This window comes from Phocoena phocoena, chromosome 8 (assembly GCF_963924675.1).
Source record: "Phocoena phocoena chromosome 8, mPhoPho1.1, whole genome shotgun sequence".
Lineage (NCBI taxonomy): Eukaryota > Metazoa > Chordata > Mammalia > Artiodactyla > Phocoenidae > Phocoena > Phocoena phocoena.
This window is the reverse complement of record NC_089226.1, coordinates 21,133,561-21,161,374: the sequence shown is the minus strand read 5'-3', so window position 1 is coordinate 21,161,374 and position 27,814 is coordinate 21,133,561. Positions and strand designations below refer to the sequence as shown.

Below are 27,814 nucleotides of genomic sequence, written 5' to 3'. Positions count from 1 at the left end.
AAAGTTGATGTTTTGACTCTCCTATCTCGACTCCAAGGCTTGGACTGGTCCCGAAGTCTGCGATCACTGCAGAAGTGGGATTCAGGTGGCGCACAAGCGCGCACGCTAGACCCCAGCTTCTATCGAGGAAACTAAGGGCTTCCGGCCGTGGTTGTGGCCAACTTAGCGAGTTTCCGGCGGAGGCTGGGGGGTGGGGTGGGCGGGGTGGGGCTGGGAGAAGAAGGGCAAGGGAGCTTGGAGAAGCATCCTGAGTTGCCATGGAAACGAGGCCCAGCAACGGTCTTAGCAGCCGAAAGGAGTCGTGTGAAACTCACCCGCAGGGATTACTGGTGTTCACCGGCTCTTCGGATCGCGATGCCAACTTGGCCAAGCAGTTCTGGATCGGGGCATCGATGTATCCCCCTAACGAATCTCAGCTGGTGCTGTCCAGAGGTAGCAGTCAGCGTCTGCGGGTGGCGCGGCCCTCGAGGAGCAGTGCGCTTGGTGAGTAGCTGCCTCCTGTCAGCGATTTCTGCCTCCTCCCTAACCACGGGGCAGACACCAGAGCCCCTCCCAGGAGAAACTGCAGAACCTAATTCTAAATGTCTAAAACCCTGTACAAACAGTTCTAAAATCTTCCCAGCAATCCTTCCACCCCAAAATGATCGGTGGTATCTTTGTTACATCTAAGAGTCCATCTGAAAATATCCCTTGGTTATGACATCTATGTGTCTAAACAGTATAGAATAATCTGGGCAAATGTTATATGTTGGCTGAAAGGATATGAAGGATGGTTTTTTACATAATACAGTTCCAAAGTGAAAGCCCTAGAGAAGGTTGAAGGCAGAGTCAACATTAGGAACCAAGTTCCCTAACCTGTAAGGCCTAAGATGGGAAACTGTTATGCAATTTTCACAGGTATAGAAAAATTAAATACCTTTAATGCTGTGGTTTTTCCAATGACTACTTCCCTTTTGTATATTTTTAGAGAAAAGTTACTTCCAGCCTTTTTTCCTTGAGAAAAGCAGTTAAGTACCAAGTTTTACACCTTTCAATATCCTGATTCCTAGACTTAAAAAAAAATAGGTAATAAGTGTAAAGATACAACTTCTTCCTTTGGCATAACTTTCTGAATTGCATACCAAGACCCTGCCTCAGGGACCACCCCATTTATCCAGAGGAAAATGCCTAAATTCCTATAACATATTGAGTAGGAATGTAGAAATTGTAATCTATGATACTTCAAGTAAGTTCTGTTTAGAGACCTTTTCTTGTCTCTGGACTCAGGCTACTCCTCTTCTAAAGAGATTAGAGGTTCCCTGCAGCCAGAGCTAATTAATTCAATCTCCAGTTATTTATGAATCTGGTTCATAAAGTTTCAAGACAGTACGTATTTGTGTTTACCTTCCAACTTTATGTATTACCTTTTAAACTTTAATTTTTTATCAACATTATTGTAAAATCATGATAAAATTATTTCAGATTGTATTTGATTCTGTTTTCTTTAGAGAGAAGAGATGTCACTGCTGAAACCCTGAAGATTCAGGAATCTGAGGAGAAAAAAAAGTATCTCCAAAAGGTAGGCCAATATTGCAGAAAGTCATATGATTTTCATTAAAATTTCATTATTATTTTCCAAATCATCCCAATTATTCTTTTTTTAACGTATGTATATAAAAATTTTCTGCTTCTAGTATATCAGCTTGAGCAATAGGAAAACCTTTATTAGAATTTTAATTTAAGTTTAAGAAATTCTATTAAACTTTGGCTATTCTCAGTCTCTGCAAAAGCCCAAGGATGTGTAAGAACAATGAAATCAGAGGGAAGTGGGGAAAGATGGATTCACACACTTTCCACCCAATAAGGCCCCAAACCATATACAGTGTTGTAAGAACAGAAATATTGTAAGAACAGGAAAAAGTGAATAGAATTGACTTAATAGGTCAAAATTAAATGATCAGAGGAATGAGTCCATCATCTAGAGCCATTTTGCCTAAAGGCTGCAATTAAACACATTGGTGGTGTCAAATCAACTGAACGTATGTCTTCTTGGCAACATCCCTTGTTAGCTTTTCTTTTGCAGGCACAGCCTCTAACTCAACAATTAGTACAGTGATTTATAGAAACATTTTGTTTGGTTAATGGATAAATTCCATTCCTCTAACTGTTCCTGTACTATAAAAGCAGATAGAGGATTCATCTGGTCTAATGTCTTTCATCAACAGATGTATTGGCAAAGTCCAAAAGACTTATCGGGAATTCTACATAAATTACAGAACAATGCATTTGAGTTTGCTGATCACATTAGTTTCCTTTGTGCACTCTTGGTGATTCCTCCAAACAAATTAAGTGATTAGAAATAGTCAGCATTTTATTATCTCTTGAGGATATTAGATAATGTATATTTATACCAGCACTTAATAATGGGAAGGGAACCTAATTTTCATTGAAGCAAAAATCATTAAAAGTTGACTTCTTCAGCGCGTTTTAATTTCATTTTTGGAAGGGATTAGAAATAAAAGATTAAAGACAAACTATTATCAACTTCTTTCATCTTTTGTCAAACAATTAAGACAATATGATGAGTTACAAGTAGATGTTCTGCTAATGGTAGTCTTAGAACTAATTTCCTTGCCTCAGGTTCTTCTATTATTAATTAATTAATTCCCAGATATCTATTGAGATCCTGCCATGTGCCAAGTACTGTACTAGATGCTGGGAATACAAAGACAAGATGTGTTCACTGATCTCAAGGAGTTTATAATCTGGTGGGGGAGAATGCCAATTAAAGGCAGGAATTATGATACATTTTTATGATAGATGTATGCAGTTAATACTATGGGAACACATTGAAGGACATCAAAGTCAAGCTTAAGGAGTCAAGAAATCTTCCCAAAGGAACTGAGTCTCAAAGAATGTATAGAGTTGAGCAAACAAAGAATATCCTCCATGCTGCACTAGTTACCTTCCTAAAACCCAAATCCTATTGTGCTGCTTTCTTGCTGTATTAGTCTGCTAGGGCTGTCATAGCAAAATACCACACACCAGGTGGCTCAAATAACAGAATTTTATTCTCTCACAGTTCTGGAGGCTGGAAGTCTGAGATCAAGGTGCCTCCAGAGTTGCTTCCTGATGAAGCCTCCCTTCCGGGCTTCTAGATGGCCACCTTCTCACTGCATCCTCACATGGCAGAGGGAGAAAGCTCTAGTGTCTCTTCCCCATCTTGTAAGGACACCAGTCCTATTGTATTAGGGCCCCTAATGACCTCATTTAATTTTACCTCCCTAAAGGATCTGTTTCCACATAGAGTTACACTGAGGGTCAGGGCTTCAACATAGGAATTGCAGGAGTGCGGGTGGAAATGACACAATTCAGTCCATACACCTACTTTTCTTCTTTTTCCCCTGGCTCTCCATTTCTGCAGGATGGAGACCAGACTCTCCAGCATGGTATTCAAGTTCTTTTCCAGTCTGACTATAACCTGACTGGCTTCTACCACTCTCGTTCCTCCTTCCCCTATACCCCACCCTACCCCCAATGCAGCCTACTCTGTACAGTTGGTTCTCACCACTAGGCTTGGGCATATTATGTACCCCTCCCCACATGTGCTACCGAAGTGGTAAATGGGTAAAATATATTTTTTCTAAACCTAAATATGCACATTATACTGTGATATCTGCCAAATTGTACATTAAGTCAAGTGGGTCCTGCAATGCAGTATAAAGAAGATTCTATTATGTTGAGAGTACAAGATAAGAGGCCTAACCAAGCAGCAAGCCAGCAGGATAGAGAGAGAATATTACTGAAACTGTGCCTTGCGAGTATATAGGAGAGCTGAATCAGTTTGGTACGATACAGTTCTAGTCAAACAATGCCATGGTGATAAAAGCAAGAGAACTGTGTAATAACTGAAGGCTCTTACAGATATCCTCATGATAATTATTCCCATTTAATCAAACAAGGCTTAAATGATTTTCCAAAGTTCCCACAACTGGTAAGTGGCCGAGCCTAGATTCAAAGCCTGTCTCCTAACTCCAAAGCCTGTGAGACTCATTGTGTTGTAATGATTGCTGGCCACGGCATTGTTCAGCTATGCTGCCAAATATTCTAAAATTCGAAACTGTGGTATGAATACAAGTACGAGAAACAGTGACTATACGCTCTTTCTTCAACCTACAATGCACTTTCATGTCTCTACCTAAAATGCTGTCCCCCATTTACCTTCAAGGCCCAGGTCAAATGCAACTTCTCTGTGAAGCTTTCCCAGAGGTGACTTAGAGACAACAGAATGAATAACTCCCTTCTCTGTGCTCTCAGAGCAAGTCACAATCTGTGTTATAGGTAATTGTGTTATAGGTATGTTTCTGTCCTTCCTGCTAAATTCCAGGCACCATAGGTTTGGAAGTCTGACTCGGCCACTTACTATATGAGTGACCTTGAGCAGCCTATTTAATTAACCCCTGTGAGGCTCAGCTTTCCTCAGGTAGAGAAGGAGGAATGATAAAAATATCCCCCTCATCGAGTTGGTATAAGATATGTAAAGCGCCGGGCCATTGTTTTCTCTCAACAAATGTTAGCTCTCTTTTCCTCCATGAGGGCAGAGGTCATTTCTTATTTACTTAACTCTCGTGCTTTTCCGGCTATTGAAACTCAGTAAATATCGATATTTGTTGATTGAATAAATAAATTCATAACTGAATTAATCAGTGAACATATGCTGTACACAGTGATAACACCATTTGGGTTAGCCTTTTGTACATATACACATCTGGCAAATTTTTCTAGGCTGGCAATTTTTGCAAGAATGTTCCCCTAAGCTAGTCTGTTTGCAAGTCTGCTTTAGGACCAATTTAGCATATCCCCTCGCATCTCGGTTTTGCTTTTACCTCGTGGGTCTATATATGATGGGAGGAAATGTGACTCCCTGTAATCACTAAGACATAGAATCTATTTTTGGATACTGCTGTTTTTCTAAGTCCATAGTACTCTCTCTGCATTGCTGCCACCACCATCCTAGAATTCTTACCTTAATGGCAGAACATAAATGGGGAGGTGGGAGGTTCTAGGTAACTAATAAAACATTTACAATGATCTATTCAATTTGAGAATCTTCTACATATTTTGAACATATACATTTGTATAAGTAAAATGCCTGGTATAATTTTCATTATAAAAAGCGAAAAAATATTTCCCATCAAGTCTCTTAAAGGTTTTTTCTTCCACTTTCTCCTTAAAATTAATGAAAATCTAAAAATTTATCTCTGTCTCTCCTAAAAGTACTTTTATAGCTTTTTCTTCCCTACTGATTTTTCAGTTACTAAACTTTTAAAACTTTAATGTTATCCTCCATTTTGGAATATTTTCCAGGTATACCTTATAAATGCTTTTGGTTAGTGGACAAAATGCTATTAATCACAAGTATTATTTCTGCGATGGATATCCATGGCAGAAAATCAAGAACAATTTGAGTCTGTCAAGATTAAATGGCTTACTATGTCCATAAAGGAAACCTTATAGCACTCTACTGGACCATTATTCTTCCTTTGAGAGTTCTAAAGTAGTCTGAAAACATTATAAGAAATGAATAGTCAGCTAATTCTTTGAAATCATAAAACTAATTTGCTTTTTAGTTTTGCCACCTTTAAGAAAGCTCTTTAGCTGATTATCTCTTTATGAAAAGAATTATAAATAATTCATTTGCTGGGAGGAGGAAGAAAAGATCAGAGCAGTACTTTCAGGCATGTATATAGATGACATATTTAGAAACGTCCATCTGGAATCAGAGTTTTAACGTGAGTGAATATAAACTAAAGATTTTCACAGGGAAAATATGCAATCTGCAGAACAACAATAAATATATACTTTTTATTGGGAATGGGGTTTTAATCTGTTCAGTCACACAACCTGTACAACCAATACTGACCATAGTGTAAGTCTTCCTCAAAAGTCAATTTGCTATATGGTGCTTCAGTGAACCAGAAGCAAATCATGCTATGATGAGAACATTCTTAGAAAAAGAGTCTAAGAAGTTTCACAAAGGTGTATTTTTAGACACCGAATCATGAAAGTGGAAAACTTTAACATTATCCTCCATTATCTTACACTTTCAAAGGGATGCTCAGAATCATTATAAGTCAGTTTTGTAGAGCCAAACCAAAGATACAATAAACTTCCTCAGTGTCATTGCCCAGGATGCTCAGATAAAAGAAAATCCTCTTTGTTGTCAAATTGCCCAGGAATGGCCTCCCAGACAAACCAAATTTTTCTCAGTCACAGTGTTATCTGGCTTTGTTTTAATTTTGCTTTCCTGCCCTCATGTAATAATAACAAAGTTCCTTTTCCTCCATAAAATAAATACCATAAGGAAGTGGTGGATTTCTCCTTCACCAACAAAAGATACTTATTTAAACTCTTGTTGTTCCTAATTTGTCAAAGAATTCAAGAGGAAGAATCATAAAAACAGACTGTGCATTCACAGTAACGAGCAAATATTGTGGTAGTAAATGATAATTAAAAGATTGCATAAATATGAATCACTCTTTTAAATCCTCTATTGTACCACTTTGTTTTCAAACGTTATTCAATCTTGGGAAACATTTTCAGTTGACAGATGAGGTTCCCCTCTTAATCTTCTTTAGCAACATCTACGAAAAGATACTCCGGGTAAGAAATGAGATTTGAGATCAAGTAGCTGAATTCATTGCCCCAGGCAGACCCAGCCCCAGAGTTGGATAGGGTCATGCCCCAAATGCATCGCATCCCCTTTTTTCCAAAGATCTGTATACTTTCTCTTCTGTATACATTCACCCTAAGAACAAAATAAAAGCATTTTAAGCCCTGCAGTACAATTAGGCAAGGACCCATACTATCTATCTCCTGGTAAAACATGATTAATTAAACTATTAAATGAAGCAAAAAAGGATGGTGTATTTTTTAAAATAAAGGCAGAACTATCAATTTGATTCCAGCTACAGGAGGCAATTTGTAAACACCTTATAAGAAGTAGGGTGAATCAAATAGAATTTATTGAAGAACTGGGTAATTCTGTGGATCAGGTAACTCAGAAAATACAACATACCTGAAATCAAATCCATAATCTGCCGTTTCCCTTTGCCTCTATCAACGGCAAGATGAAAAGATATGTAGGTAAGTTATATTGGAGCCAGATGAGAAAATTTAAAATTTTCTGTATCTATATTTACTTCACCATTTAATCACTTTCTATGCTAAGGTATTTTAGTCACCATAGGTGTGGTCAAGCATACCCTCAGAGCCTGAGGTGATACAGCCGTTTGTCTATTTGGCTCCTGGGATTGTGCAGTTCCCCAAGCCAATGTGTTGGTAATATAGTCAATCCTCATTATTCACAATTCCATATTTGCAAATTCACTTACTAGCTCACTAGCAACAGTTTATTTGTAACCCCAAAATCAATACCTGTAGCACTTTCATGGTCATTGGAGGACATTCACAGAGCAGAGAACATTTGAGTTGCTCAACACACATGTTCCTAGCTGAGGTTGAACAAGACAATGTTCTGCCTTCTTGTTTCAGCTCATACTGTGAACAGTATCCTTTTTGCAGTTTATTAAGTGCCACGTTTTTTGCTTTTTTTTTTTTTTGATGATTTCACTGTTTTAAATAGCCTCCAAGTGCTAAAGTACTGTCTAGTGTTCTTAAGTGCAAGAAGGTTGTGATATGCCTTACGGAGAAAATACATGCATTAGATAAGCTTTATTCAGACATGAGTTATAAGTGCTGTTGGCTATGAGTTCAATGTTGATGAATCAACAAGGTATTTAAAATAAGGTATCTATAAAGAGAAATACACATAAAACAAGGCTATACATTGATCCATTGGTGAAATGTTGTAATCAAAGACAGGCAGGAACCTAGGAGACATGATCAGCTCGGTGACAATGAGTCTACAGTTTCTTCCGCTTGGAAATGCTTTTCTCCCGTTTCTCCCTTTAGCTAATGCCTACTTGTACTTAAAAACAATTCAAAAATAGTCACATTCAAGTCTTTCCTCATCCTTATATATTCCCCAGGCTGATAACAAATGCCCCTTCTTTTGTGCTTCCCTAGTACCCTGTGCATTCCCCAGTCATAATCACTGACATATAGTACTGTGGTGTACTTGAGGTATGTACTGTGGTGTAGTTGAGGTATTTCTCCTGCAGGCTCTAAGTTTCTTAAGGAAAAGGATCATTACTTCTTTGACTTTATAATCACAGGACCTGATAAATATCAGATGATCTCCTAACCTACCAAATAAATGCTTATGAGTGAATACGTAGATGAGTTAACTTGTCTGGACCAGAATCCTGCATGATAGTCCAGTTCCGTGAGCTGGATGGCATATGAGGTACTCATTAATAGGAGGATGGTCCAAAATAGGATTCACCAAGACTCAGAGGCCTCACAGACTCAGAGGTAATGAACAGACATGTAGTCACTTGTGAAAAGGATGTGCAAGCAACAGACAAGAGTGGAACTACCGTCTGTAGGCCACAGAAGAAAGTCACAGTCAATGAGCATTATCAGTTCTCTGAAGGAAGCGATACCAGGAAAAGGCAATAAATGGAAATTTAAGATCATGGTGCCAAGGTTCAACAGCATGTAAAAGAAATCTTGACATGGAATTAGAATTCAGCATCAGGAGTAGAAAATAAGTCAAGGCCACTGTCCCAGAGTGTCGGGGATACTAGACAAAGAAACAAGACAAGGACTTGAACACATGGGACAAGACAACAGTCTATATAGTAGAACTTTGGTACAGAGATAGGCTTGGTTTTAAAATTAAAAAAAAAAAAAAGCAAATTCCTAGAAGCATGTACCTTTCCCCCAAACTCCAATCACATTCCTAAACTTTCGTGTCATTCCCTACTGCCATACCCAGAAAACTACTTTAGAGCCATCAATATATGAGACAATTCACCTAACTATAGTAATTTTTTCTTGGCCAAGCCAAAAGATACTGTTCAAAAATCAATTTACCAATAATTGATTCTATTGTTGAGATAAACTCTGTTAAATGACTATTTAAGGAAGAAAAAGGCATATTTTCATTGTAACACTAATTCGGTAATTTATTTGAAAAAAACTTAGAAGTTATTTAAGATATTTTATCTAAACTTTGAAACTTTTATTTTAAAGAATAAATTTTTAGAGCACTAAAGAAGTAAAAACAGAAAGAAAAAAGATAGTTCTTAATTGTGGTTATAAAGTTTTATATATTACCTTTGCATTCTCTGGGGTTTATGGCCATAAATGTTCCCAATAGATATAATGTAGATGTTGGAGTAGGTATAGACATTAGTCTCTATGTGTGAAGTTGAATTGGACATTGTATGGGTCTCAATGCATACAGGTGAGGGCCCTGCACTGAAGTGTAGGGTCAGAAGGCCAAACTGAACTTTACAGAATGTTTGCCCAAAGCAGTTGAAAAGTTTGTAGCCTTAAAAAAAGAAGAGACGTAGGCAAGGAAAGAGCCAAAGCTGAAGAGACAATGTCAAGCTCAGGCAAGAAGAGCCAAGCAACGACATCAACAGTAGGATAAGACCCCAAGCCAAAAGTTAGGAGAATCTGATTTGGAAAAATTGTGCAAGATTCACTCAACAAATATTTATTGAGTGAACATTAAAATTCAAATCTCACATTGCTTTTTTAAAGAATAAGTGCCTTTTAAAGCGAGCATTAGAGCAGTTTTTCACTTTGCTGTACACCTGGCATTGTGCTGGGCACTGGAGAACAATGATGAACAGCAACAAAAAACAAGATACAAACTCTGTCCTTATCTGAAACTTGCAATTTAATTAAGGAGCGAGATACTTATGAAGAATTTTACATGATATTAGAGGAACATTTAAAAGGGCAGTATTGATCCAACCAAAAGAGTCAGGGAGAATTTCTGCAAAGGTTAAGCTGAGATTCGAAGGAAGAGTGGGCATTAATTAGGCCAGAAGGAGCAGTGGAGGGAGCACCACGAGAGCATTCCGGACCGTAGAAACAGCATAGCGCGTGTCCGAAGCTGAATGGCCAGTGTGGTGATGGGAAGGTTAGGCCATAGTACATAAACAATAAGAAACCATTGAAAGATTTTAAGTTGGGGGATGATAATATCAGATTTGTTTGAAAAAATTCAAGAGAATGAATTAAAAGTGGCTGGAGCAGACGTAGGGAAACCAGAGTGAAGGCCATGGCAATCATCCAGTTGGGAGGTTATGGTAGCTTGGATTAGGAAAAAGTAGATAGATTTAAGAGATATTCAGGAAGTAAAATAAGTAGGACTTCAGTTGTGTATTGGATATGGATGGTGAGGCATAGCAAGGTATCAAAGATAACTCATAGTTTTCTGGCTTGCACAACAGCATGGATGGTGCCATTCTCTGAAACAAGGAACGTTAAATAAAGGTCAGGTGTTGGGGGCTTTGGGGGAAGGCGGAAGGGGTTAGAAGTTCAGTTTTAGACTCATGGAGTGTGCCTTTGAGATAAGCAATGATAAGCCTATTCGAGCTGTCAAATAGGCCTGTGGGCTAAATATATGGGCTAGAGAAGTATGGGCCAGAGATGAGATAGAGTCATCTGGATGGAGAATCCCCCACCCTCTCCTGCTTACAACCTAATGGGCAGGACAGGAGAGACATACCTGAAAGATGAGGTCAGTCCCATTCACCCATTCATCATATCTGTGTAACCATCAACATGATGAAAACATTAAAGACTCAGCAGTTACTTGTTTGCTAAGGACAAGTCTTGGTAATTATCGTAGACCGAATCATCAATAGTATATAATTCAATCATATATAGAAGTATCTTTAATATATCTAGACTTTATTGAATTTAAAGGTGTAATAATTCATTTTATGCTCATTTTGTTCTCAACATGAAAATTCAAATCTCACTTATTGCTTTTTTAAAAAAATAAGTGCCTTTTAAAGCAACATTAGTTTTTCACTTTGCTGTACAACTGAAACTAACACAACATTGTAAATCAACTATACTCCAATAAAAATTTAAAAAAATTAAAAACAAGCTGGGGAAATTTAAAAAATAAATAAGTAAAGCAGTTTTTAAAAAGAGCTATGCAGGACTTCCCTGGTGGTCCAGTGGTTAAGAATCCACCTTCCAATGCAGGGGACGTGGGTTCCATCCCTGGTCAGGGAACTAAGATTCCACATGCCACGGGGCAACTAAGCCTGTGTGCCACAACTACAGAGTCCACGCGCTGTGGAGCCCATACGCCACAACTACAGAGCTCATGCACTGCAACTACTGAGCCTGCACGCTCTGGAGCCCGTGCGCCACGACTGGAGACAAGCCAGCATGCCGCAGTGAAGACCCGACGCAGCTAAACATAAATAAATAAATAAATATTTAAAAAAGGAAAAGTATTTTAAAAAATAAAATAAGAGCTATGCTCTTCAGGTAATTACTATTGATTTTCCACTAAAATATATGTAACAGAATTAAGAAAAAATATGTAACAGAACCAAGAAAATACACATTTTTTTCTTTTTCAAAACAGATAAATTCATATTTTATCAAAACCTACATTTAAGAAAAATTGTTGACTCCCTTTTATGTAATGACTGATATGTTTCTCTCATTTTAGTAAGCCACTGTTTTTCAAATGAAAATTATATATGCCCAAGCTGGGAATTGAGCCAGGATCAGGCAATTTTCAGGAGGTATGAAAATGTGCTTAGACGTGCATTTTTTTCTGCAAGTCAGCATTCTTCCTCCCTCCGATTAATAATCCTCTAACATCCACTTCCATAGATGACTGCCTTTAGATCTACCTTCTAAATATCAGATTAGAGCTGGAGAAAGCCTTTTCTCTGGTTAGTCAGGCTATCTTTTAAAGTACATGGTAGATCATTTGCGGGCCAACAGTTCTGTATCTTATTATTATAGTAGATATAAATTTACTACATGGAAGTTGTAGAATCTACATAGCAGATTTCAATTAATAGACACAGGGAATGGTAGTAAATTCATAGAGTAAATTCACAGTTGAAGCATTCTGCTATCAAAATCAACAGGCCAAGAGGCACATACTGCCTTTTGGAATCAAGCCCAAATGTGAGACATAGTTTTACCTTAAGCCAATAGTAATGCTAACCTTGCATTTTGTAACAACAGGAATAGAAGCTACTGAAGATTGACTGTGTAGAATAAGAACTAAGACTCCCTTGTGATTCCATCGGGCATTTAACTTGCAATTATTGGCATAGAGATAAAAATTAAATTCTGGAGCCTCAAGAAAAACATCAGATAATGTTCTCTAATCTCTGTAAAACCACAGAACTTGGTTCTGCTTAGGTAATATTCTAAAATTGGAATGTACTGTAATTCTCATTTTATACTTATCAAAAGTCATCATAAATATTTAGCGTACATTAAATAAGATCTTAGAAAGTTCATCAGTTTATAGGTACCACTATAGTTTAACTATTCTTTACCCTTTAACCACTTTTTGCAACGTGCTACATGATCCCATAAAATAAGTAAATTAACTTTGATCAAGCAGACTTCACTCTGGATTAGCTCCCCCTGCTGTGTATTCCCATAGCACACATTTTCCACTAGAATATAAATTTTTCTGTGAGAGCAGAGACTGTCTTCTTCACCATGGTTAATCCTAATTAATTCTTCATTTCCAGAATCAAGATTGAATAAAGAAACCATTCTGTTACTGTGTGTGTATGTGTGTGTAAGTGTGCCACAATCTCTACTATGTGTTTTAAGTAGTATAGCAAAAGAAGCATGGAGTCAAACAGAACTGAGAATGAGTTTGAATCCTTGGCTCTGCCAGTTACTAGGTACCTAATTAATGTTAAGTGACCCTGAGAAAAGTTGTTACTTTTTATGTTGGTTGAGTTTCTTCTATTTGTAAAGAGACAATAATATCATCTACCTCAGGATTAAAGGAATTACACAAAGCCTGACATCCAGCAGGTACCCAATGAAAGTTTGTTTTTATCTTCTCTGCTTTCCCTCTTTTTTTAACCCATAATTGAAAAATAAAATTTTAGGAAGTACAAAATAAGCTTTAGTAGTAAATGAAATGGTTTGACCAAAGTGGTAAATCTCAAAGGTTGATGAGTAGATTATGAAAGACATGGTCACCCAGGTATCCACATCCTGATTAAACGACACAATCAAGACTGGCTTGCTCATACTGTAAAGAGACTCTCACATATTTTTCTTAACCCTATCTTCATCATCTGCAAAAAGAAAAATTACCACTGAAGGTATATTTTGAAATTTCAACTATGAAGCAAAATGTGTGGGCAAAGTTAATTTAACCATTGCACATAAATAAAATATAATTAAATTTTATCATAATGCCTCTCTCTACAAATATAGATTAAGAGGTAAATGTCATGATAATTCTGCAGCTCTAGATCAGTGCAGGTCAGGGTTCTCAATTAGAACCCTGTCAAAAATCAAGGGAGAAAAGAATATTACTATATTCCACTATACACACACCCTTTGCAACAGTTCTTGGAAACCTAGAAAAAGACTGGTATAGAAGCTAACTTAGAAGCCAAGGTTATTAGAAGTAGTGGATAGTACAGCAAGTAGACGCAACTCAATCCAAGGCAAGCCCAACCAATGAGCTAAATATTGACTAAAATTAGTTGAAATGAAAAATATGGCGCTAGTCTGCATAAGTACTATAGGTTTGGTTTGTTTGTTTATTTTGTTTTCGTGTTTGAGTAAATAGGTCTTTTTTTCCCTTGCAATAGTTTGGTAAGTTACTAGGAAATCGTCCATTTCATCTACATTTTCAAATTTATTTGTGTGAAGGATTCATGGTGTTTTTAATCATCTTTGTACTCTCTGCTGAGCTCTAGTTATTACCCCTTTTCATTTCTAATCATTTGCATCCTTTTTTCTTAAGTAATTATATCAAAGGATTATCTATTTTAATAGTCTTTTCAAAAAACCAACATTTGTTTTTATTATCCTGTCATTATTTTTGTTTCCTATGTTATCAGTTCTTGATTTTTATTACTTCTCCCTTCAATTTTGGGTTAGTTCTTATTTTCATTCTAACTTCCTTCCCTTCTCACTTTGTTTCTTAATTTTCCACTTTATCTCTTTTCTAATATAAGTATTTATAGTTATAACTAGCCCTCAAAGTACTATTTTAGCTGCAACTCACAAGCTATATAATGTTTTCATTATTATTGCACTTTAAGTATTTTTAAATTTTTATTTTGATTTATAGTTTGTCCCATGAAGTATTTAGAAGTATGCTTTTTAATTTCCAAATCTGTGAAGTCTTCTTATCTCTTTTTTATTTCTAACTTATTAATATTGAGGTCAGAAATATAGTTCCTATCTTCTACTAAATCAAGTATAAACAGAGCTATCTTTATGTCAATGTCCTCAGCATGAGGCCATTCAACTATCCTATCCTATATACCTCTATTCCCCAAAACAAACATCTTGTCCCAGTCAAGCGAGGCTTATCGCCATCTTTCAGCAACTTTGTTTGTTCCTGCCTCTACATCTCCATTTATTTTTAATTGGATGAACTGCTATCTTCTTTTCATCACTGAGCATGCTTTTTGTATCATGATCATTAAGCTGCTCCCCTAGCTGCCTTTCTCCCTTTGATGTATTTTCTTTAAATCCTTAGATTATTTATTTTAGAGGTCCTTTAGGGTTCTTCTAAAATTTTTACATGTTTTAAAACCTTAAACTTATATTAAGATTTTAGATTCAGCAATGAATTTGTGTAAATATTATTTTCCTTTATGTGCTTTTTTTCACATGTTTTAATGGTTGTGTCATGAGCATGTATTGCATTGATAGCCAATGGAAAGAATAAATATTTTTTTAATTTCTACTTGAGTTAATATATTTCCCCCAGTGCTCCCTAGTCTATTTTCTTCGAGTGTTTTTCCTTTTCCAACCATCTGCTTCTCTCACCAGAGAATAGTAATATTTTTGAGAACTAACTACACAGCATATATACTCTAAGTCCTTTACTCATATTCTTATTTAATCATCAGAACAGCTTTGTCTGAGAAGCTTTATAATTACCGATGAGGAAGCTGAAGCAGAAACATGTAAGTGACTTTTTCAAGGTCACACCGCTAAAATATAGTAAAGACAGTTTGAACCTGGGTCCATCTGACAATGGAGCCAATGTGCTTAACTACTATACCACACTGGTTTCAAGAGTTTCTAGATTCTCTAGGTATCAGGATGGTTGCCAGGTAACTAAGCAAAGAGCTTATTGAATTGGAACCAGTTCAATACTCTTCTAAGATATTCTTAAGATTAAATTCAGTAATTAGTCTCCTATACTGTGGTGGTCAAGAGAAATTTTCTTTTGGTAATGTAGATAGGTAATCAGAGAAATAAACACTACCATATGCTATCTTTGATGAATGTTTCAGTCAAAAATTTTTAATCATAATACAAGGAAGAAACGCATTTTTCATATGAGAAGCAGGTCTTGAGAAGAAAGGACCTTTCTTTTAGAGTCTAGTGCTTATTAAGAGCTTTTTTATAACTGAAATTTAACTGAGGAAAATGTTTATAATACACTGGAGAATTTGTAGAGGAATTTCTACTGCATAAAGGGCAAGTAATATCTTAGATATCCCTCCTTGTTTCTCCTTTCTTCCTTCCAACTCTATTCACTAACTCACCTGTAGGTAAGAGGTTGAATCATCAAAAATCCTCCATGCTTGTACACAGAAGGTGGGTAATCCATCCTTTCCTCCTTTTTCCCACTCTTTCACATTTTGAAAGCATTGAAAAAAAATTTTTATATAATAATCATAGCTACCATTTATTGAATATCCACTGTATGCCATGCATTGTTAAGCAATGTTTGTATTATCTCCAATTTTCACAAGCTTCCTTATAGATGAGAAATCAATACTCAGAGAAGTGGTTCTTTGATTTACCCAAGGTCACAAACCTCTAACCAATGGGATAGTGATTACATTGGAAGGAGGAAAGGAGGAACCAGGAGGAATAGTTAAGATATTACTTGCCATTAATCACACAGCAGAATTGGGGTTCAGACCCAAATGTATTTGACTCCACTAATCTATGTTGCCACCCAAATTGTTTGGCTCTGAAAAGCCAAAAATAGAGAACTCAGCAGCTTAATCCTTGAAGTGGCACTAAAATTCATTAACCTTCTATGAGATATTAAATGTATAAATGATCATATCCTAACTTACTAAAATCACTTTTTATTCTGTAATTTATTTTTTCGAGAGTAGGATATAACTATAAGTAATATGATTAAAATGTATAATATAAGAAAATATCCAGCATTAAAATATTATAAATATATTATGATACATAAGTCTTGGGGATATAATATACAACATTATGACTATAATAAAAAATACTGTACTGGTATATTTGAAAGTTGCTAAGAGAATAGATCCTAAAAGTTTTCATCAAAAGTTAAAAAAGGGCTTCCCTGGTGGCGCAGTGGTTGAGAGTCCGCCTGCCGATGCAGGGGACACGGGTTTGTGCCCCGGTCCGGGAGGATCCCACATGCCGCGCAGAGCAGCTGGGCCCGTGAGCCATGGCCGCTGAGCCTGCGCGTCTGAAGCCTGTGCTCCGCAACGGGAGAGGCCACAGCAGTGAGAGGCCCGCGTACCGCAAAAAAAAAAAAAAAGTAAAAAAAATTTTGTAGTTATATAAGATGATGGATGGTAACTAAACTCAAGTACTAATCATTTCACAATATATATACATGTCAAAGTCATTACGCTGTACACCTTGAACTTACACAGTGTTGTATGTCAGTTATATCACAAAAACTGAAAAAGAAATTACAAATTCTGACCCCCTTATGCTATTATTTTAAGAATTAATAAATGATTTAAATGTCTTATAAATTCCATTAATGAACACAACCGAAACACCATGGTTAGAAATGAGAATTCTTTTGTCGTTATGAAATTAACAAGTAAATTATTTATCCCTACTAATAAGGTAAATTGTAAGAATTTTCTCTTACCACTGAATGTATTTAGTTATCCTGGCAGAGATTTCTTAGAATAGTTGGCACTGTTTTTGTTCTGATGACACAGTTGCCTACAGTAGTTTTGTTATGCATTCCCAGGAAACATGTCCAGGAAGCAGAAATCAAATCATATTTGAAAACTTTGTTTCTGGTGCATTATATTATATTAAAAAACTGATTAAATTTTGTAACATAATATAATCCATTATAATAAAAAAGCACCTGAAATCAAAATTTAAATGAATGACTTTTTTACCCTACTATTATTTAGAGTCTTATAACTAAATATTTGTTCATTTATATTAGAAGCATTATGACAATATAACTTGCCTGTGACTACCCAATAGTTACACAGGAAATAATCATATAGTTTTGTTCATAGGGGCTTTTAAGAACTAAACTTACCCACTGTTTAATTTCACTTTCTAAAACTTTTTTTTTTTTGCTTAGACTAATGATTGTGCATTAGACAGTGTAATGGGTTCATTCATATATAATGACAAATAAACAAAAATTCATTGAGTATCATTTACAAGGCACTGTTAAGCTCTAAGGAAGGATAAAAGGATGAGTAACACTCTGAAAGAGACATGGTAGCAACTATGAGATAAAGCAGGGAAAGTAAGATCAATACTGTAATAAGGGTATAAAGTGCTGTGTAATCACAGGATGGGAGCATTTAATTCCCACTGAGTACATGTGTAATGGGGGAAAAGAAACTAACATTGAATATCTACACTGAAAATATCCCAGGTCTTTTTCTATAGACATTATTTTATTCAATCCATAGCAAATTGACAGGTATTTTTAAATTAGCTTAGTTTTTCAGAAACAGACTCACAGAAAACTAACTTATGGTTACCAAAGGGGAAAGGTGCAGGGGAGGGATAAACTGGGAGTTTGGGAATGACATATACACACTACTATACTTTTAAAATAGATAACCAACAAGAACGTATTTTATAGCACAGGGAACTCTGCTCAATATTCTGTAATAACCTAAATGGGAAAAGAATTTGAAAAAGAATAGATACCTGTATATGTATAACTGGAAAAATAATAAGCTTAGTTTTTAAAAGACCCTGAATTTTTTTCCTTTCAATCTCTGTGATACATGATGCCTTAAATTCAAGTAAAAAGAAGAAATCTTGTCCCAAAATAAAAAAAATTAAAACTCTGTAGGCTCTTAAAAGGCAAGATTAATATGACTTGAGCAGAATGAAGCAAAGCCAAAGCAGCAGTGTACTCTGCCGATTACTCGTGCAGCAGCACGGCTCCTCCTTCCACGTCTTGAAAGCTTTATTCCCCATCCCATCTGTACTGTTATCTGGTGACTACGCTTTCAGGCCTAATCTTGGACATCACCTCCACTGGGATATCTTCTCTGAGTTTCCCCCACAGATACATACACACCTTCATCTGAACTGAGAGTGCCTCCTCGGTTCTCTTATTTCATCCCATTCTAATCCCGTTGTAGTATATGTGAGGTGAGACTATTGTCTTTTTTTCCACAAGTCTGCCATCACGTGGCAGGCAAGAATGGTATTTTGTTCAGCCCCTAGCACAGTAATGTTGCATCATAGGTGCTCATTACAGACTGAAATGTGTCCCACCAAAAAAGGAGATATGTTGAAGTCCTAACCCCCAGTACCATGAAAAGTGACCTCATTTGGAAATAGAATCATTGTGTTTAAAATTAGTTAAGAAGTTAATACTAGAGTAGGGTGGGCCCCTAATTCAATATGACTGGTGTCCTCATAGGACAACCATGTGAAGACAGGGAGAAAGCAACATGCCACCGAAAGCAGAGATTAGCGCTACACAGCTGCCAGCCAAAGCAAGCCCCAGGTTGCCAGCAAATGACCAGAAGCTAGGAAGAGGCAAGGAAGGACGCCCCTACAGGTTTCAGAGGGAGCATGGCCCTGCTGACACCTTGTTTTGGACTTCTAGCCTCCAGAACCGTGTGACAATAAATATCTGTTGTTTTAAGCCGTCTAGACTTTGATACTTCATTACTGCAGCCCTAGGAAAATAATGCAGTGCCTAATAAATTTGAATGGATGGATAGATGACAGAATTTTTACCGAGATATGACAAATCTATGTCCATTCTCAGTTATATCTTCCTTCTAGCCTTGACCTAAGCAGAGCTTCTTTCATTTTATTTGGCCATTTGAACCTACAAGTTTGATTTGTCACATTCTCAGATTTCTTTCTCCTCTTGTTCACAAACACTCCAGATGCGATTTTCTGCCTCGCCATCTCCAATACTGAACATAACTGTATTCTATGAAAAAAAATTTGTACCCATATTTGCCTCTTTGTATACAGTCTATATCTTGATAAATCTTAAGACAGAGGAGCAATGGAGTGTGAGATTCTGTTCTGTATGTAAGCTACTTAGAAGAGCCCTCTTGCCATGGATGTCCGTGGTGGCAAGCTGTTTGAGCTGGCTGATTTTGTGTCTTGCTACCATTTAGTGGCAATTTAGTGTGGTGGCCAATAGCTTGGGCTTTGTTTTCAAGTAGAGCTGGTATCAAATCCAGTTCTGCCACTTAAAACCTTGAGTAAGGTATTTAACCTTAGTATTCTTCACATTCCTCATATATAAAATGGGATGATAGTGATGTCAGAATTCTGAGTTATTATAAGAAAATAATGATAGAACATATCAAGTTCTTAGTATGGTTCATGTAGTAAAGTCAATAAAAGTTATTATATGGGCAAGAAAAATTCTCTCCATTTAGAATCAAAATCAAATTATTTTGTAAAGCAGCATCCTCTGGAATAAAAACTGAATTGTGTTATAAATGAAAAGTATAAATCTATCATGGAAAAAATTTTTAATTCTGCCCCAAAATACAAGAAGGAAAATGGAAAAAATTCTACTCCCCCCCCCCAAAAGACTCATCTGCTCTTTTTTTTTTTTTCCTTTAAACAGGCTAAAAAGAGAGATGAGATTATCCAACTCTTAAAAAAACAAAGAGAAGAAAGGATCTCGGTGAGACTGATAGTGAGACATTCAGATAAACCTCGGGGCAGGGCGGGGTGGGGGTGGGGGTGATATAACTATGGCAAATTCTGAGAGGTTTTGTAGCTTTACTCCTTAAATCTAGGTGTCCATGGTCCAGAGCCATTTATATGCTGGAGGGGGCAGGGCATAGACATCAGATAATCTGACAGTCCTCGATAAACCAAAGATATCTGCACAGTGTGCAACTCTGTTGGCACAGAAATGGTGCTCTTGTCTCTGGGCTTATTGTCACATGTTGTAAAGCCGTAGGATATTAACATGGGCTACTTCATTGCTAGTATTTGTTTTACAATGACTGATCTTGCTTAGATCCTACAAAAACAAATGCTAAATGAAGAGGAAAAATCAATAAAAGCAATAGCACTGCATACACTTCCAGATGTACAAACACACTCTCCTGAATGAACCCCAAATGCCCTAATCTGGACCATTTCTAACCCCACAGTCTCCAGGTTTAAGAAGCTGGTCATTATAAACTCTGTGATAATTTTACCTCAGATTTTTTTCAAGTAAGTAAATTTCAGTCAATGCAAGAACTAAAAAGTTTCCTTTTTTATTTTTATTTTGTTTTGTTTTAGAAAGAACTGGTTTCCCTTCCTTATAAACCAAAAGCCAAAGTACACAAAGCAAAGTAAGTCTACTTCTGTCAAGGAAGTGCTTCTTTTTTTTTTTAATCAGTTTGCTCCCTACCTTCAAATCTTCTAAAAACCCACCCACTGTTTTAGAGATTTCTTGCCTTGAGAAAACTTTCTTCTGCTCATCTACATTAAAGCCTGTGCCCACTTACATGTCTGTGCAACATGGAAGTATAAACTGGTGCAAACAGGAGAGTAGATCAACCTCGAGTCTGTACACATTCTCTTCCCCTCCTTTCTCATCCTGGGTAATTGTATTCACCTGCCATCACTCCCCTTCAGCACCCTTATCCCCTACCCACACCTAGCCCTGCCATCTTTGGCAGATCAGCAGGTCTTCTAGATTATCGACTCTGATACCACCAAAGGCATACCTAAACTTGCTAAATCTAAGTTCATGTAGCAAGGGCTCTAGCTTCACAGTGACGAGTTAATAGCCTTATCACCGGAATAATGTTAGAGCAGCACCAGGAACATGGTCCAGAAGAGTTTAAAGGAAACCGGCTATCACTGGTTAATCACGAAAGAATCCCTAATAAAAAATGTAAATGTCTTCATTACTGTATTCTGATTGAAACCCAATGTGGCTAACTCGACATTAATTTGACAAATATTTATTTGCATACTACATTCCGGGAAAAACAAAAAGTAATAGAATTTTTATTCTTATCTCATTGGTATTGAGGCCGACTTCCTTGAATGTTATCAGATGTTATTAGTGAAAAATTAATATGTCTATGTTGATTTTTAAAACTTCTGAAAAAATGGAAGGATCACTTAATCACCTGGCTATATTGTCTATACAATGTTCAACAACTTAATTTCTTGCTTTTCAGCTAGATGATTTGACTTAGCTTCTAAGGGTGAAGCAAAACTAGTCCGGTCAAAAGTTCACTCATCTGATTCAGATAATGAAGATTGCTACTTGAATTGTATCAACAGATCTGTCTGGGTACCTTAGATTTCTGTGCCTATTTTTATAGGAGTGATCAGAACAGTCCTGTTACTATCCATGTAGATTCACCTAAGAGTAAAACAGTATTTCACAACTTGAACAGATAATTCTCTTAATGATTTAAGTGCTTACCTAATTCCTTTTGTGTACCAGGTTGGCCTCCCTCCTGTGTCCTGAAGCCTTGAATTCTATTCCATTTCACTGTGACATCTTCTTCCCCTGAGCTTCTTACACAGTCACTGTATGCACCATTCTTTTGGCAGTTAGTCATGCATTACTTTGTGCCCATATTTTATAATTATTCAACTCTTATTATCTCTTAAGTTGTTATTTAACTTTTCACATATTTTTTACTCGTCTATGACTATATTGTAAGTTCCGTGAGAAACTGGGTCACCCAAAGTGCCTAGCACACTGCCTCCATGTAGGAATTCAGAAAATATTTGTTACCCCCCGCCAAATTTTTTTTTTGGCCATGCCAAGTGGCTTCCAGGATCTTAGCTCCCCAACAGGGATTGAACCTGGGCCCAACAGCGAAGGCGCCAAGTCCTAACCACTGGACTACCAGGGAATTCCCTGTAACAAAAAATTTTAGCTAAAAAATGTCATGTAGTTCAGCATTAGCTAATTTAGAAAGTGGTGTTTCTATACTGTACAGTAATTTGTAAACATTTTTAAATTTGTGAAATATCTTAAACACAATTTTATTTTAATTTTGCCCTTTTTCCTCCCTCCATTCTTTCCTATCTACCCAAACTTTCCCCACATATACAGATATGGCCTTACCATCACTCCTTCATCAGATCTTAGGATACTCCAGGTCCCCTTCTGTCAGAAAGAAAGAACTAGAAAGTGTGTACATAGTAAAGTTTCAGTGGCACTATGTTTTTTTATCCAATATTTGCATCGTAAAAGAGGGCTGACAAGAAGGAACAATGGGTCATCCAAAGAAATCAATCACCAATGATGAAATCTCAGAGGTTTGACTCAGGTGAGCACAATATATTTAAGTTTAGGAAGTCTGCTCCTGTGCCCTTCAGGTCACACTTGACAGTGGAATGACCACTCCTCCCACACAGATGTTTACACTTGATTGCAAAATCTAAGGCATAGTCAGAATGCAAGACAGTAAATCTTTACTGCAGAAACTTTCAAAAAATTTTTTCATGCCACGTTGTGTTCACAACTACAGAGTTCTGTGTATTGGAACTGATTCATGTTAATGCCAACAGGAAAGTGATTTCAGAGTCAGATAAAGAAGACCAAGAAGAAGTCAAAGCCTTGGACTAATTTGATTGACACATGGGAGAGGATGGCTCACTTAGATCTTCACTTTTGAAACAACCTGCTCTTACGTCAGGATCATCGGAATCAGTTAAATTAGACAAAGAAATAAAAGTTAAATATGCAGCACTTCTAGGAATTTTACCAGTTATTGAATACTTGTGTCTATTTTACTTAGTGAATGTCACTGTACTTGGTACCACACAGTAATCGTCTCTCTCATCTTATACATTCACAAACTCCTCTTTATCCTGTTTTCATCTGAAGGGTATTTCCAAAATTGCAATATTTGGTCTATGTTATGAATATCAGATAAACAAGAAACAGGGGCTTCATGTGCTTCAACTTGTAGACCACCAGTGAAAACAATTAATAAGGAAATAGAGATGAAAGGTCAGTCCTGAAAACTTTAAAGTCTTCTTGCAGTAAAAAAAAAAAATCCATTTCCCAAAATTTGGTTTACTCAGTTTCTGGAACATATCTAAAGTCAGAAGTGAATTGCTTCTAGTTCTGTGACTAGCTGGCTCAACATTCCTTTGTCTTATTTATTTATATATATTTTTTATACAGCAGGTTCTTATTAGTCATCAATTTTATACACATCAGTGTATACATGTCAATCCCAATTGCCCAGTTCGTCACACCACCACCACCACCACCCCTCCACTTTCCCCACTTGGTGTCCATACGTTTGTTCTCTACATCCGTGTCTCAGTTTCTGCCCTGCAAACCGGTTCATCTGTACCATTTTTCTAGGTTCCACATATATGCGTTAATATACGATATTTGTTTTTCTCTTTCTAACTTACTTCACTCTGTATGACAGTCTCTAGATCCATCCACGTCTCAACAAATGACCCAATTTCGTTCCTTTTTATGGCTGAGTAATATTCCATTGTACATATGTACCACATCTTCTTTATCCATTCATCTGTTGATGGGCATTTAGGTTGCTTCCATGACCTGGCTATTGTAAATAGTGCTGCAGTGAACATTGGGGTGCATGTGTCTTTTTGAATTATGGTTTTCTCTGGGTATATGCCCAGCAGTGGGATTGCTGGGTCATATGGTAATTCTATTTTTAGTTTTTTAAGGAATCTCCATACTGTTCTCCATAGTGGCTGTATCAATTTACATTCCCACCAACAGTGCAAGAGGGTTCCCTTTTCTCCACACCCTCTCCAGCATTTGTTGTTTGTAGATTTTCTGATGATGCCCATTCTAACTGGTGTGAGGTGATACCTCATTGTAGTTTTGTTTGTTTGTTTTTAATATTTATTTATTTATTTTTGGCTGTGTTGGGTCTTCGTTTCTGTGCGAGGGCTTTCTCTAGTTGCAGTGAGCGGGGGCCATTCTTCATCGCGGTGCGCGGACCTCTCTTATTGCGGAGCACAAGCTCCAGATGCACAGGCTCAGTAGTTGTGGCTCACGGGCCTAGTTGCTCTGCGGCATGTGGGATCCCCCCAGACCAGGGCTCGAACCCGTGTCCCCTGCATTGGCAAGCAGATTCTCAACCACTGCGCCACCAGGGAAGCCCCTCATTGTAGTTTTGATTTGTGGTTCTCTAATAATTAGTGATGTTGAGCAGCTTTTCATGTGCTTCTTGGCCATCTGTATGTCTTCTTTGGAGAAATGTCTATTTAGGTCTTCTGCTCATTTTTTGATTGGGTTGTTTTTTTTTAATATCGAGCTGCATGAGCTGTTTATATATTTTGGAGATTAATCCTTTGTCCGTTGATTCGTTTGCAAATATTTTCTCCCATTCTGAGGGCTGTCTTTTCATCTTGTTTATGGTTTCCTTTGCTGTGCAAAAGCTTTGAAGTTTCATTAGGTCCCATTTGTTTATTTTTGTTTTTATTTCCATTACTCTAGGAGGTGGATCAAAAAAGATCTTGAGGTTCAACATTCCTTTGTCTTATACACATGGACATAATCCCAGTGCCAATCTCCCTCACTTTCAAAGATCATTCCCTTTGGTATATATTGGAAAAGAGAAGGTTAAGACTTTGTCCCTTCTGCATTGTCCAACTGGCAGACCTACTCAGGGTTGTACACGCAGCTCCAGGGCTCCAGCTCTATTTAGGACCACCGTGCACTTCACACCTGGCCTCCACCTGCAAGTCCTGGATGTAACCTCCGTACGATGCATCTCCCATTCACAGTGCCAGCAGCGGAGCCAGTGATCCACTGGTCAGAACTTAATCATTAGGGACACACCAAACTGCAAGGGAGGCTGGGAAATAGTCTTTAATGGGGGTGGATGCGGGGACACCTGCCTAGTTCGAATTCAAGGACTCTATCACTAAAAGAAATGTTTCTGCCACAACACTATTTGGAGAAAAAATGTTTTGAACAGAAGGAGGGTAATCAGGCTTAGAGAAGGGAAATTTAGAAAGTTACATAATTAGTAATCTCATCTCAGCATTATCAAGAATAAAAGTTACCCTGTCAGGGTGATGTTTTTCACTGCCAGACAGATAGCTCTCTCTTGTGAAGACGGACATAGCAGGCTATCAAAGCCTAAACTTTCAATCCATATAGCTAATTCCCTTTGCTCTGATTCCATGCTCACTGAGAAATCTTCTTTCGCCCAGAGGGAGAGTATGTGCTCAAGAGGCCAAGGCAAACATCGGTTTACCTGATGATTCTATTTCTCAACAGGTAAATATATTAGTCACTTAGACTAGGTTTGAGCTTGTCAAACTAAGGGTTGGACCCTGGACCAAGACAACTTTACCAAGAAAAATTCTACGTTATGAGCCTTCTCAGCAACCAGTGTTCCCCCAGTGACACCTCTCTGCATTACCAAGTGTAATGGTCAGGTATTGCAACAGTACTGAATAACAAAGAGATCTAAAACATTTATTATTGCTCACATATCTGTAGGTCAACGGAGGATTTGGCTGATCTAAGTTTGGCCAGATAGCTCTGCTTCAGGCTGCAGGGGCAAGTCTGCTTCTCGCTACATGTCTGTTGATTGACAGAGGCAGCTCTGCCTCACATATCTTCTTCGGGATATACCTGGACCAGTGGCATATCTGAGCTATGTTCCTCTCAGAGAGTGGCAGAGAAGCAAGAGAACAACAAAAACACGTGAGGTCATTACCAGTCTAGGCTCAGAAATTTCTGGCTCATTCTGTTGGCCAAGCAAGTCACATGGTCAAACACAAGGACAAAGGATGGGGAAATATACTCTGCCCCTTTAGTAAGAAGAACTTCAAAGTCACACAGTAAAGGGTGTGGTTACAGGGTTGGGTGAAGAATTGGGGTCACTGTTGTAATCTGCATTAGGTTAACCGCATACCTTAACCAAGTCTATCTGGACCAAGGGCCAGGGTATCAGAGGGAGAACTCAGGGCACAATTTAATTATTTGGGCCAAGGTAACAGCTTCTCTAAGTTATAGCAGATGTTATAATTTTGGAAATAAATCCTTTGCAATTTACATTAAGTGCTCAGCTATATGCACACTTACATATCTAGTTGCCTTATCAAACCTTCACAAGTTAAGGTAACTTTTATTGTTGCCAAGAGTTAATTGATTTAGGCAAAGAAACTTGCTGAAATCCACACAGACATTAAGTGAAGAAAAGCAGGACTGGAAACAGAATATCTGATGCCAACTCAGGTGCTTCTATTCACCATATCAGCTCCCTCTTTGGTTGTTTTGATTATCAGGAATTTCTAAAAAGAATGTATTTTGGATGTAAAATGTTCTAATTCAGACACAAAGACGGGCTGTAAATGAACTTGCCATAAACATCAGCCCTCTTCCTGCCAATGCTGCTGCTTTCTGCAGTAGCAGAGCTTCCCAGTATTACCAGCTGATACTGAAACAGATCCCCCAGCCTGTGATCAATCAGGCCTGTTTGTCTAAAATTGCAATGGCTCAATCTGAGACCAAAACTCAGAAGTCAGTGGCCCAGGTGGGGCTTCTGCCATGCTTCACAAGAGCATGGTACAGGGGAAAAGGCAAATCAGACCCACCTTCCAGCACTTAGTACTTTAGTTTCTGGACAGGAGGCTCACTTTATTATCTGAATGTATTTGAAAACATTTTGTTTACAACAAGAAGTAAATGTAAAACACGACTATTGTGGGAGTTTAGAAAAAGGAGCACACATTGAGGGCTGGGTTGGTGAGGAAAGCTTTTCCAAAGGAAATGAGGTCACTCTTTCCTGGGGGAAAAGTGAGGGGGTCATCTCCTTTCTACCACAAGGCTGAACAAACATCTACACCCATGTGCCCTGCAAAAAGTACTATTATTTCCTTGCTGGGCTCAAGAACACCCTTTCGCTTCTGGGAAGTCCACTCTCCTCTCGCCCAGAACTCCAACTTAGCCTCTCTGGCCGCTGTCCCAAAATTTGCCTGGCCAGTGGTCACCCTGCCTACCTGAGCATCTGTTCTCTTCATCTGCCATTCCTTTCTCAGGTGTAGCCCTGAGTGCCTGGACAGCGGCCTACCGAGCCCTGGCAGGTCTCAGAGTTTGCCTCTCCCAACTGCGGAGCCTAGGACGCTGGGAAACTTGCTGTGCCCCTGAGGAGTGGGGGCAAGATGCGGTCGTGTTTTTAGCCACAGTGTGGTCTTCATCGGATTTCGGAGAAGCCAGTCTTGGATTTCCTCGTCCCCGCGCCCTGGGCAAACGCAGCATTTCCATGGGAAGCTCGAATTGGGGTCGGGAGCTGGCTCCGCTCCTCTGCTCGCTCCCCTCGGGCGGGCGGGGTGCCTGGCGCCGAGCGTGCTGGAGGAGGCCCTGGAGGGGGCGGGCCAGCCGGCGGGGCTGCCCTCTCCGCAGTGACGTCCCAGAGGGCGGAGGGGCGACGGACTGGCTCCGCGCCCTCCCCGCCTCCTCCGGGCGCCGGGTCCGTCGGTCCTCTGGAGATGCTGCTGCCGCCCAACGTTGAAGTTG

General features: G+C 38.1%; 1 protein-coding gene across 1 annotated transcript; it reads left to right on the top strand.

The window, feature by feature from the left end:
* Positions 1-254: 254 nt before the first annotated feature.
* On the top strand, positions 255-23,054 carry HOATZ (HOATZ cilia and flagella associated protein). Its single transcript, XM_065883002.1, has 6 exons — positions 255-483; positions 968-1,006; positions 1,488-1,558; positions 19,940-19,999; positions 20,611-20,663; positions 22,855-23,054. The coding sequence occupies exons 1-6, from the start codon at positions 258-260 to the stop codon at positions 22,910-22,912; spliced, it is 507 nt and encodes a 168-aa protein (XP_065739074.1). The 5' UTR covers positions 255-257; the 3' UTR covers positions 22,913-23,054.
* Positions 23,055-27,814: the final 4,760 nt, after the last annotated feature.

Excerpts from the sequence above, each read along its gene's own strand:
- HOATZ (XM_065883002.1), top strand. The coding sequence starts at position 258 with ATGGAAACGAGGCCCAGCAACGGTCTTAGCAGCCGAAAGGAGTCGTGT. Across the intron at positions 484-967 it reads CTCGAGGAGCAGTGCGCTTG|AGAAAAGTTACTTCCAGCCT; the intron begins GTGAGTAGCTGC and ends GTATATTTTTAG. Across the intron at positions 20,664-22,854 it reads GCCAAAGTACACAAAGCAAA|GAAAGTGATTTCAGAGTCAG; the intron begins GTAAGTCTACTT and ends TAATGCCAACAG.